Genomic DNA, 13142 nt, shown 5'->3' on the forward strand with positions numbered 1-13142 from the left:
CCATGGAAACACCAGCATTTACTATGACAGGTCTCCAGCTTGAGGTTGCTGCAGGCATGAACTGCACTGCGGGGTGAGCCGTGTGCTGCCTGGGGTGCTGGGCTAGGTGAAGCCCAGGAAGCCTCTACCAAAGGGCCATGCGAGGGTCACTGGGCATCAGGGTCAGACACCTAGCTGATGGGTGCAGGAATGTGTGAGGCGCAGGAATGGATATCTGTCCCCAGCTGTCCCTCCCGCCTGTGGGATTCCCCTAATCAGGGGGAAGGAGGCTAGACATGCTCCTCATCTCTGGAAGACTGCTAGTCCTGCCCTGAAGCAGCCGCCACAGTCCCTGTGCCCTCAGGGGAGGGCAGGATAGGACCCTAGAGGGAATGAGGACAGAGGTTCACAGAATGAGACCCGGTTGAGGCCTTGGGAAGATGGCGCTTACTGCAGACAGCATGGACTCAGTCAGGAGATTCGGTTTGCATCCTAAAGGGGCCTCTTATTCTGTGTGCCCTGGGCAAGCTGACAACATGGCCCTGCCATTCTTGGGGTGGTTGAAGGCTGGAAGGAAACATGTCCAAGGATGTGCTCTGCCAGGCTCACCTGCATCTGGCCAGGAAGCAGCCTCACTCCTTCCAGAGGGGACCTTTGCCTCAAGACCTTCAGAGTTTCTCTTCTCTCTCTCTGTCTCTCTGTCTTTCTCTGCCCTGCACCCCCATGCATGACTCAAAAGCAAACCCTGTCAGTTGTACCTTCAAAATATATGCAGATTCCATTTGCTTCTCACCATGGAGGCCCTAATCTAACATTCCATCATTCTTTGCTTGGATTGGTGCAGCAGTCTCCTGGCCACCTTCTGTGTGTCCCCCTTCCAGACCATTTCACCCACAGCAGCCAGAGTAATTTTTAAAATATATGTCACATCATGTCATTCCTTAATAGCTTCCTATGTCTCACAGAGTGAAACCTGAAGTCCTTTCCAGGGTCTCTACTCGATCCTTCCCATCCCTGTTCCCTCCACCTAACCTCCTCCGACCTTGTCTCCCTTCAACCTCTTTACCAGCTAACTCTGTTCCCACACACAGGCCACCTTGCTGTTCCCCAAATATGCCAACTGTCCTCGCAGCTCAGGCCACTGGGCTTTCTGTTCCCAATGCCTGCTCTCCACCTCGTGCGCATTCCTTGACCCAACAGTTCGTCCAGGTCTCTGTCCACATGTCACCTGATCCATCAGCCCTCCCTTCTGTCCTCTTCCCCTGCTATACATGTATTTGTAGTACTTATTATTACCCAAATTTTTATAGTAGTTATGCAGGAGTGGCAGCAGTGCCAGTCTGTCTCCATGACGTGGAAGCTCTGTGGGGAGAACCATGTCTGCCTTTTCTCTCCTGCATCTCCGGCCCCCAGGACAGGGCTTGGCATGTGGCAGGTACTTGGTGAACACTGCTGGTTATGTTGGGTTTGGACACCAGTGTTCAGTGAGGTGAGCTCCCAGGGGTGTCAGAGCAGGTTAAGGGAGGAAGTGCTCGAGCCAGGCCTATTGGTGCTGGGTCTTGCACACAGAAATGAGGCTTGGTTCATACAAAATCTGGGGAGTGGCAACAGGCCACTTTCCAGTGTCTCATGGCCAGGCCCAAGGGGCTCCTGGCCTAGAGATGCATCCCCTTGGATACGGTCCCCACCTGTTATGAGGGAAGGAGGAGCATGCTCAGGGCTCTTGGCTCTTTCTCTGGCTGTGGGGTCAGAGGCAGGTGCCAGCTGGACCCCTGGAGAAGCTGGATCTGCTCAGGAGGCTGGTGGCAGAGCGAAGCAGACAGGCTGTCACCCCAATGAAACACACAGACCTTGGTTTGGGCATTGGTCCTGGCTTTGACACTAACTCACCCTGTGACCCAGGCAAGGCTTTGTCCTCCTCCTGGGCCTCACTTTGCCATCTCTGAAATGGGCAATTAGACACAGTAAGCTCCAAGAATGGCTTTGACTATGATCTGCCTTACAGATGAGGAAACTAAGGTCCAGACAGGTTCAACAACTGGTCTGAGGTCACACAACCATCAGGAATAAAACTGGCCCCAGGCCCTCGACTCCCACCTTTCACCCCCTTGCACTCCTGTGTTCAAGTCCTGACTTAGAGAGCTGGGTTTTCTGTTCTCATATTGAGACTTGTTTCTCCAATTAGGCATTGAGCCCCTCGGGGCAGGAACTGCATCTGGTTTCTACTTCTCCCGGTTCTTCAAGATTAGGCAATCAGCAGGTGCTGGATGAAGGCTTGGCTGGTAAGAGAGGGAATCTGGTTGTCCAAGGCCCCAAAGGGAGATGGCAGCAAAGCCAGGATCCCCACCAGGTTTTGCTGGTTCCCTGGAGCTTCCAGATGCCAGGGCTGGAGTCTTTCATTAATTCGTTCACTCATCCAAAAAACATTTGCCAAGCTCCTACTATATTCTAGTTGCCACTATAGTTCTGGGAATGCAGCAGCGACCAACCAGACAGGGCCCCGCCCTCAGGAGCTTCCATTCTAGTTGGAAGCAGCAAACGAGCCAGGGATAAATCCAGATGCAAGACAATTGAGGTCATTGTGACAAGGCCTGTGAAGGAAACAAAACCAATAGGCAGATGGTGACTGGGGGAAGCTGATGGATTGGGCTGGTCAGGGAACACCTCTCCGAGGAGCTGAGACCTGCAGTACAAAAAGGAAAATCACACCAGGCGAAGGAAAGAGCAAGGACAAAGGCCCTAAGGCAGGAGCTTCCTCAGTGTGTTTGAGGAACAGAAAGAAGGCTGGAGTGGCCGAAGCTGGCGCATGAGGTGGAAGCCAGGCTTAGGGAGCTGGAGAGGTAGGCAGGGGCTCCATCATGGCCCTGGGGAGGAGTGTGCCTTTTACTGGAAGTCATCGGGAGATTTGAGCAGAGGAGTAAATAATTGACAGTTGTTCCAAAGGATCACTCTGACTCTGGAACTTCTTGCCGTTGCTAGCAGAGGAGTCGTGGGGGTCTGTGGTCCCTTGCTCAGGGGGAAGGAAGCCTCTGCTCCCAGGCAGAGGTTGTGGGTGGCTGGCAGAGTCCAGGGCATCTCTCAGAGGACTGTGCCTGAGGTTCTAGTCCAAAGGATCCCAGCCTGTGTGCCACCCCCACCCCCCCCAGGATCCTACTTAACCACCCCCACCAACATCCCAGGGGTGTTACAGAAAACTGCGCCTGCAAGATGTCTGGGCCCCCACTCCTTGATTATATTAATGCCAAAATGTATTAAAGAAGCGTGGTAAAAATGCCATTCTAATTGTTTCGTACACACGCCACTGGGAGGGAACTGATTGGACACAGCTCACAGGCAGTATGTTAATACGCTATTTTCATATGATGATAGCTTTGCATAATCTTCCCTTCTCCCGGCTTTGCAGGGACCTGTTGTTAACCAAGCCCCAGGAGAGAGGGGGAAAGGCAATTTGACTTCAAGTCCACTCCCCGCCACATTAATTAGTCATGTGGCTGGGGAAAGGTGTGCTCACTCAGTACAAAGTAGACTTTATAATTTATACACCAGCTGTTTCCGTCCATTCTCCTCCCCGCCTGCCTCTAATGAAATCGTGTTACCAGAGAACTGACTGGCGTGAATTGAGCTTTTAATCCCATTGACCCTGGCCTGGCTGGTAGGGCCCAGGGGAAGGGGGGTGGGGCCTTTCAGCAAGGGGCTATGATGAGAAGACCCTCCGCCCCCCACCCCAGCCTGTAAGCCCACACAATGGAGCAGCTTGGCAAAGGCAGGGGGTGCTGGGAGCCGGGGGGCCTGCCTGGCTGAGCAGCCCTCTTGGGGATCCCTGGAGGCTGGGATGGCTCACATTTATTGCCTCATCTTCTGAGATCCAGCGAAGCACAACATTCTCATCTAGGTTGTTCCTTTACTTAGAGAACAGGGCAGGCCAGGCGGCACAACCAATGAGCTAATGCTTGCTTTTCTGGCCGTGGGGGTTGCTGGGAAAACAGAGACACGATTCCATGGAGGGAAGTGCTGCCTTAGTCCCCAGCAACAAACCTAAACTCTCCTGAACCACACCAGAGTCTAGGGCCCATTCTTGAGAGGAGGGACAGGGGTGGGGACAGGCCCCAGTTCTGGTTCCAGTCTGTGTCCCTAGAAAGGCAGTGCTGGGAATAAAGGTCAGAAGGATGCTTTTCTCCCACCACCCCCACCCAAAAGAAAAGCAAGCCGGGCCAGGCATCGGGAGCCACTCAGCCACTCAAGCAAATGCCTGCAAAGCAGGGCGCATTTGGTGAGCAGGGATAAACACGGCAATTAGCACCATGGCAGCCTCTTAAACAAACACATGGGACCAAGTCATGGGTGGGGGAGGTTCATGCATCTGTTGGAGGGGCCAGAGGCTAGACACGAGATTCGATTTGAGGGGAGCTGAAAATAAGGGTGATGAGGCTAAGCTGTTGGGGGTGGGCCAGATCTGAGGGTGGTGACAGAGTTGGGGCAGGTGCCTGGAGTATGGCTGGAAGGGGGCTGGAGTAGTGAATGATGGGAAGGTGGCAGTGGGGCATGGGATGTTGATGGGACGGTATGAAGTGGGCACGAGGTAGCTTCCTGGCTGCCATCTTTAACTTACTGGGAACCCCAATATCCTCACATGGATGTGAAGGCCTCTGTCTGGGAAGTCACAGTGAAGTGAGATGTGGCATCCCCAGCCCTCATGTCCCCAGGTGAGAGCCTGAGTGGGCATCCTCTACTCAGGCCCAGGTATACTCCAGGTCTCCTGCTCATTGCTGGGCCTTTGCTCTCACCTCTTCCCCATCTGGAGTGGCGGCCTCCTCTTCTTCCTGCTAAGTCCTAGATCCTTTAAGACTTGGATCCTATGTCACCTCCCCCAGCCAGGCTTTCTTAACTCCCCAGGTTGGTCTGCACTGAGCTCATCACAGCCTACTCCTTGATGTCAGGGATCATCTCTGCATCCCTCGCACCAGGCATGGGGCAGGACAAGGTGACCTTGAGCAGGTCTCCTCCCTTGGCTAGAACTCAGTTTTCTTATCTGTAAAATGGATTTGGTGATCTATTAGAGCCACTCTGGCTACCATAGAGCCCCAACTGGATTCCCTCAGACCTAAAACCACACACTCTGTCCTCATACAAGCAAGGAAACATTTCAAAGCCACTTGAACTGTGTTGTGGGCACCCAAGCTAATTTATTAGCTCTGAAATAGCCAAAGTACTTCTTTTGTTTAATGGCATTAAAAAAAAAAAAAAACTGTGACCAGTCCTCTTTTTAATGAAAGTGTGGGGAACATCAGGGGAACCTATCCAGGGAGAGAAAATGAAGTTGTCATTTTTCAACATAATTAAACTTGGTTTTCAAAAATCTTCTGATCTGAAATGTGAATTACGCTAATTACTTCTGGTGGCTGCCACATTGATTTCAGTGTTAAAGTTAATGGACTTAATGGACGTTGCTCTTCCCTTAGACGTGGCTTGGGGGCCTCTTGCTGAAGGTCCTGTTTGTCCACCATGAGGGGCCTCCTTGGGACCCTCTAAATCCTCTGTCACCAGCTTCTGCTGCCCGAGGACCCCATCAGGTTTGCTGCTCCAAGTCAGGCCCTGGCTCTGGGCCTGAGGCCTCAGGAGGACAATTGCTCTTTCTTCCTTTAGGTGAATGTGGGCCGGGCACCTACCTCACAGATTTAGGTCCCGTGAGGGGACACAGAGAAGGAAAAGGCAGGTGGGCCCTGTTTCCAGAGGGCTCACGGCCTAGAGGAAGCCTGATAGGACCCTGTGGAAGGCCTCAGGGCAGGCAGGGCTGAGGTTTGGAGCTGAGGTTTTCTGTCCTGAGAGGTGTGTGCGTGTGTGTGTGTGTGTGTGTGTGTGTGTGTGTGTGTGTGTTGGGGTAGGGGGATCCATGGGAGCAAAGAGGAGGGAGATGCAGAGACGAGGTCAGGGAGACCCACTCCCAGATGAGGGCTGCAGGGGCTGGCTAGGAAGGTGGAGTGCAGGGGTGAGTGAGGCAGGGAGGTGGGCCCACTGGGACAGGAGCAGGGTAAGGCACCGCCAGGCTACAGGGTTCTCCGTGGGCAGCAGTGGTGATGGCAGGGACCTTGGAGGCCAGGATGAAAAGCGCAGATATGGTCTCATGTCTTGGCCAGCATGAGAGAAAGCCCTGGCGAGACTGCACGCCCCGGCAGCTGGAGGACCCTCTCTCTCATTCAGGGAAGAATGGCTTTGGAGTGCCCTGGGGCGGGCCAGGTGGGCTGCCTCTGCTGGCTGGCCTGGCCACCTCTCCCAGTGCCTGGAGTTCCTCCACTAAAATGTCATCATAACTGAGAATTTGGGGTCCTTTCCTGAAGGTCTTTCTCCACAGAAGAAGCCTTTGTGGTCTCTTGACCAAAGGGTCACAAAGTATGGGGCACTAAGTTATAGTCCTGAGCAACAGCTGACTGTCACAAATGGGCCCTTGCTGGTCCCAGACAGATGCCCCTAGGGCAGAGGGCAGGCTCCCTCCATGATGCAGCCACCTAGGACACTGAGCAGGAGGGGCCCGTCACCCGTGGGGAAGTACCAGCCAGAGAGCCCTTTACTGAGGCAGGAATGCCGATGAATCACGAACCACTGGTGGGGCTTGTGGCCCCAGGAGGCAGCCCCGAGTCGCTGGCAAGAGACGTGGGCCTTGGGGAGCTGCCCCTGGAGGACAGGGGCTGGGGGCGTGGAGCAGGCTGGAATGGAGGCAGGGTCTGTAGGGATGGAGCACGGGGGCTTGAAGGGGGCAGTGGGAGATGCAGCTGGCCAGAGCCAGAGTGGGAAGGGCCTTAACTCCCAAGCTCAGTGTGAACTTGATCTCTAGGGGGTCTCTGCTCAAGCGAAGGACTGATCGGTCTAAGAAGAAAGGGGAACAAGAGGCTTCAGAGGGGAGAGATGAGGAGGCGGCTGCAGGAGCCCATCAGCCACGAGAAGGGCCTGATCTCATTCCTCTACCATCTCCCTCGACTTCCCCCATCAGACCGTCACCAAATTCACCTCACACTTTTCTCTCAAGTCCTCCTAGTTCTCCCCACCCTCGCCTCTCACCCTGACCCTCAGTCCAGGCTACCTCCTCTCTCTCCTGAATGACTAAAAAGCCCCCTCCCTGCCAACAGGCCACCCTCCATCCCTCAGACCCCCTGCCAGCCTGGCCCGGCTTTATGACGGGAGGTCTGATCTGCTCCTACCTTTTTAAAAAGAGTAGTGGCTGACACTCATGTAGCACGTGCTACAGGCCACCATTTAGGTGCATAGTAAATTCACCTAAAATGTTCTCTTTGTGACCACCTCCCACAGCACTCTGCTCTGCAACATTCCCCTGGATGGTTACATTAGAAATATTCTAAGTGACTTCAATATTTTGCACCTTGTAATAATCCTGTGAAATTGACACTATTATCAATCGCCAGGTTGCCGTTAAAAAACTGAGATCCAGATGAGTTAAGTATTCACTTGAGGTTACATGGCTAGTAGGCGGCCAAGCTAGGATGTGAACCCAGACTCTCTCCACTTCCGTCCCTGGCCCCTTCCTATCTGTTCCCAGTGACATAGTCAGAAAGATCCCGATCATGTTCGGGTCCTTACGATCACCTGCCCTGTGCAGCCTGGTGCCCTCTTCTCCTACTGCGTGCCCTCTCACTCCACAATGGCTTCATGGCTGTCCCTCGAATGTGCCTCAGGGCCTTTGCACTGCCTCTTCCTTCTGCCTGGGATGCCCTTCTTCTGTGCATCTGCTTGCCTTGCTCCTCTACCTCTTTCATGTCTTGCCTCAAATACTGCCTTCCCAGGAAGGTCTCTGGCCACTCTATTCAAAATTGTAACTCCTGCCCAACACTCCGTTTCCCTTCCCTGCTTTGTTTTTCTCCATAGCACTTATCGCCTTCTGACATATTGTATAATTTGTGTGTTGTAGTAATTGTTATCTTTCCCTTCCCACTAGAACGGAAACCTCAGGAGGGCAAGGATTTTTGTTAATTTTGTACATTCAAGTATCCCCACTGCCCAGAACAGTACCTGGTACAATAAATACTTTTTGAATGAATGAACCTTTACCCAGGTTGTCCCACCTCCTTAGACTGCCTTTCCCCATGGGTGCCTACAAGACTCAAACTCACTCTCTCTGTGACCACCTCCACAGCATTCTGCCATGAAGCATTCCTCCAGGAGGCCACAGCCCAGGAATCCGATCCTATGTAGCCAGCCACACACACACTGTCTGCCCCATGTGCTGTGACCTCTGCATTTGACTCATCACCAGTTGAGATGGGGGTACTCTGCTGAAGGGCTGGTGGGTGCTTGACTCAATGCTTCCTTGCTTCTCTGGGGACAGGGATGAGATAAACGTCATATAGCAGAGGTATATAGGAAATAGAATCCATCAGTTTCCCTTCCCTGTACCTATGGTTCTAGGCACACCTTTGTAGTTCTCTGGAACTTTGCTCCCTTGGTTTCTAGTTGCATTCCCAGGATCTTCAATTCTTCACTTCAAGTCCTAATCTTCAAACTGTTCTGTTTGTCCAACCTGACCCTGTTATCCCCTATCAATCTAACTCCAGTTTATCTCTTGGCCCAGAGTCTAGGTTAACCATGTTCAGTTGTGGAATTTGTACACTACACAATTCCAAGAGGGGGCATTCATATTGTAATCTGTGTAAATAGCACTCCCTGGTGCTTGTGTAACGCAAAATAAGCACAAGAATCAGACCTGCTGGACCCCCATTCACAGTGCCTTCGTGGACAATGTTTCCACTGAGATAGCAGCAGGGCTTTGACACCAGGCTGTTCCACTGGTGTCAGACTTTACCCAGTTTGCTGCCCACAACCCGAATTGTCTGAAGAGAGAGGAGGACTCTAGAAAGAAAGATCCCCTGGTTCTGAGTCTTTCTGCCCCTCCTGTGTGGAAGAGGCTAAGCCTGCAGGACAACATGGTCCCAGCTGCAACAGCAGCCCCTATGGACCAGGTGTTGAACCAGATGCTAACCAGTTTCTGGGCCCTATAAATTTGATGGAGAGACAAGAAGACCCAAGGGCAGGTACTTTGGGGATCACTCCTGGGCCAGCAAAGACTTCTTGATGTGGTATGATCATTCCTCATCATGCGGGGTAGCAAAAAAGTGCCCCCAGTCATCCCTCACCACCCCCATTTCCCACATCTACCACCCATTGCACTGGCTCAGCTCCATCTAGTGTGCCGCCCACATCAATCAAGATAGCCCATCAATTCCCCCGTCTTCCTCTTTGGACACAGCACAGACTCAGCCGTAATAAATATAATCACTTCCAGTTATGAATGTTAACCATGTACCAGGCACTTACTAATTCAAGTATGAGATGAGTCTATCATTATACCCATTTTACAAACAAATAAATTGAGGCTCATTGAGGTTATATGACTTAGCCCAACTCACAGTAAGTGTTGGAGTTAGGATCTGAACTCAGCTTGTCTGGTACCATGTCCCACCTGCTTAGCCACTCTGCTCTCCTGCCTCCAAGGCCTCTGCCTGCAGCACACCTGGGTGAGTATGTCTCCAAACTGCCCAGCATGCAGAAGCAAGATGTGGATGTTGGACTGTGCCCAAAGTTACAAGCCTGGGCAAAGTGTGGCCCATACGTAGCTGGATTGGGTGGGGGCTGTTCCTATGCGTGTTTGAGGGGCTAAGGAACAGATCATGGAAGCCTGGGCCTCTCTTCTCCCAACAGAAGCAAATGCCTGCATGAGTTTCTCATTGAGTGACTTCTCATTGAAGTCAGGCCAAATCTGCTCCCACACAGGGTTAGGTTGTTCCCCCTGTTGGCTGGAAATTCGACTATGGTTGATTTAAAATCCCAACACCTGTGTCCATCTTCTCAGCCTCTGCCATGATTACTGTCCCTATAAAGTTCCTAATCCCTGTACTTATGCAGTGTCCTTACCCTCTGACGGGCTGGCCCTATGTGAGCAGGGAGATTTGGTTATTATGTAGAAGAGTTATAATAAGAAATATGACTGCAAAAGCCAAGTCAGTTGAAATTGGACTATAATTAAATGCTTAGAAAATTCTATGCTTGGCTCATTTTAAAATCAAGTGCTTCTTTGTAGCAATTTCCTTTCTTTAATTACAATTTCCTGTCTAGTTTGACATTTACAATGCAATCTTGGGGGACATGTTTGTGATTTATTATTCCTGCTCCTATCAGGATATCACTGTGCAGAAATGAGTTTATAAAATAAGAGCTCAAATTATTATGGCCTTTGACCAATAAAGCAGGCTCATAATTTCAGGCCTGAGAGAAGATTACCATTTTTGACAACCCAAGGCAGAAATACTGGAGAGGGGGAGGGCACAGTTTGGGGAATTCGCTCCATGTTCAAAAACACTGCATTGTCTCCTCGGGGAAGGCCAGCTTTGGAGGCAGAAGAACGTATTAATAACCTCTCAAATTTATACAAGTCTTTGCAGCTTTGAAGAACTTCCACTGTCATTGATTCACATCATCCCTGGAAGTAGATAGGCAGGCGTCTCTGTCCCCACCTTACAGATGGGGAACCTGAAGTCCAGAGAAGTTAAGTGATGTGCTCAAGGTTACGCAGCATGAAAACAGGCATCTTAGAAACAACACTCAGGTCCAACCCAGCGAGCCCTTTTCCCATGATACGATAGCTGCTCCCAAAGGCTTGAGAAGCGACTTGAGACACGTAAGATGCCCTCAGTGCATGCCTGGGTAGGGAGCCCTTCTGCTTCCAGTGGCAGGAACTTTGACCAACTGCCAGGGCAGCATGTGGCCCATGACCTATATGTGAGCAGCCAACAGAGGCCACTGGGGCTATTGGCCCCAGCTGAAGAAAGAGGTGCCATCATCTCCTTTTTCCTTTCGTCTCAAGATGCTATCTAGAAATTTGGGAGTATCATTCACTATGGGCCCACATCCTGCTCTTTCACCCTGACCTGCGAAATGGGACTCCAAGGCCAGTGCATGAGGTTTACCTTTGTGTGCACATGTGGATGCACAATTGCTCAGCTATGTCTGTTCCTGATGTCTACCTGTGTTTAGGGGGAGCTGTGTAGGCACCTGTGCACATATGTGGGGGGTGCGTGTGGTGAGTATAGGCAGGTATGTGGGTGCTTGTGCGAAAGTGTGTGTTATCACCCCACCCATTCGGCATAATCTAAAGAGGAGAAGGCCAAAGTGGACACACAAATTAATGTGCACCCAAATCATGGAAGACTCAGTTTTAGTCCCTGGGAAGACCTTGAAGGGAATGAAGGGGAAGAGGGAAGCTGGGTCTCCTGGGGGCTGTCTGTGGACCCTTCATCCTTCCATTCGCTGGCACTGGCTGTGGTGAAGACTCAGTCAGCCCGGTCCCCAGCTGGGGGTGGGTGGTGACTTGTGTTCAGGTGGAGCTCACCTGCCGGCCCCTCTCTGAGGCAGGGGGCTCTCTGGGGAGTGAGCATCCCCTATGCTACTCCCAGGGGCCACCTGGCTCTGCCCCCTTGTCTAGAAGGGGTGATGCCATCTTGACGGGAGGGTACAGGAGGTAGGACAGGTCTGGGGACTGGTAGGAAGTCTGGTTGTGGACACAGAGAATTGGAGGCACCTGTGGGATATCCACGGTGTCCAGGAAGTGGTTGTACGTGTAGGTCTGGCACCTGGGAGAAGGTCTGACCTGGGCTCGTGGTTTCTGGCCCTCTGCCCTGTCCCCTTAACACTTGCTCTGTGGCTTTCAGCTTTACTGTCCCTCCCCAGCCTTGACTGTGATGGCGCAGACCCCTGAGGTAGGCTGGAGCCAGACCCTCCATGAAGACAGCAGGTGCAATAGGGCACGGCCAAGGTGGCACCAGCAGCTTGTTGAAGTGGGGTTTGTGGAGGTTTGTGGAGCCGCTGGCCTGAATTTGTTCATAAACAAGGCTTCTGGGGTGTGGAGCAGGGGCTTCCGGGGTGCTGTCTCCTGCCCCTCTGCTGGTCCCCTTCAGGAGTGGAAGCTGGGCTTCCATTTGTCTCACTTGAAAGGAGTCATTATGGGAGGTAAATCCCCGTCTCTGGGTTTTGGCCTCTGATTAAGTCTGTCCAGAGACTTGTTCGTTGCCTGTGAAAATCTCTTTATTACTTCAAAACAATTTTAAAGCAGAATGCACTAAGACTTTTTGAAGAAAGAGAAAGAATCACATCCCTACACTAGGATGCTGGTTGTGAAATTCAAATGGATGGGCCATGGCAATCCTCTTACAGTGCCTCCCCCACAGCAAACTCTGGGAGGCGGGGAGGGGCTCAGGCCCAGCGCTCGGAGTCCCGAGCAAACACCTGACCACTAAGCAAAGCACTGTTCTCCTGAAGGCCACCAACAGGACTGGCCTTGCCAGGGCAGCTCTGCCCTTGCTCCCCTTCCCTGCACATATGTACACACACTCACGAATTCGTACATGTGCACATGCACACACAAACACACATGCGCACACTGGTCCCTTCCTGTCTACAGTTACTTCCATCATCACATTGTTCAGGACGGGAGCCTGGCTGGCTATTTGATCCCTGCTCTTCACAGGAGAAAATCAAAGCTCAGACGGGGAAAGCAACCCTTCCAAAGTCAAACAGGACCAGATCTGAGGTCTTTGTCTTCCAAGGTCAGGACTTTTCCCTGAGAACTTCCCAGACCCATAGCATGTCTGACAATCCTCCTAGGTTCCTGACTCCATGAGGGAGGCCAACCAGGGCCCAGGTGATCCTGGGACCTTAGTGCCTCCCTACCTGGGACGGTGAGGCCTCCTACCCTACCCTGCCCAAAGAGACAAAGAAGCAGTGCCCAAGTGAAAGGTGCTACCCTAACCCCACCCCATCCCTCTCCTGCACTGGCCCTTTCAAGCCCCAGGACCAAGCAAGGAGAAAGGCAGGAGGAGATGGTTTCAAGAGCCTATAGAGATCATCCCTCCATGCATCCATCTTTCCATCCTTCCAGCAAGTTCAGCTACATGAGGTGACAGCAGAGAGCAAGGAGACCACAGTTCTGCCCTCAAGTTGCTCATGAATCTGAGAAGACAGGAAAACAGTCATTGCATCACAGTGTATTAAGTGTTGTGACAGGAAAATCACAGGGAGCACAGCTAGGGATGAAGACCTCCCGAGCCTTCGCAGGTGGGAAGGAGCCAGCCATGTGAGGAGAGGCGAGGGGTGTTCCAAGGGAG

The 13142-nt window shown here is 52.2% G+C and overlaps 1 protein-coding gene across 1 annotated transcript in view; it reads right to left on the minus strand.

Annotated features, from left to right (window-relative positions):
- The window catches only part of LMO1 (LIM domain only 1), a 91828-nt gene that overhangs the window by 53308 nt on the left and 25378 nt on the right, over positions 1-13142 (minus strand). Inside the window, 2 exon segments of the mRNA XM_069470558.1 lie at positions 6513-6698; positions 11443-11612. Of these exon segments, the coding sequence (XP_069326659.1) occupies positions 6513-6698; positions 11443-11612 (356 nt within the window).

This window comes from Eulemur rufifrons, chromosome 6, assembly GCF_041146395.1.
Source record: "Eulemur rufifrons isolate Redbay chromosome 6, OSU_ERuf_1, whole genome shotgun sequence".
Classification (NCBI taxonomy): Eukaryota; Metazoa; Chordata; class Mammalia; order Primates; family Lemuridae; genus Eulemur; species Eulemur rufifrons.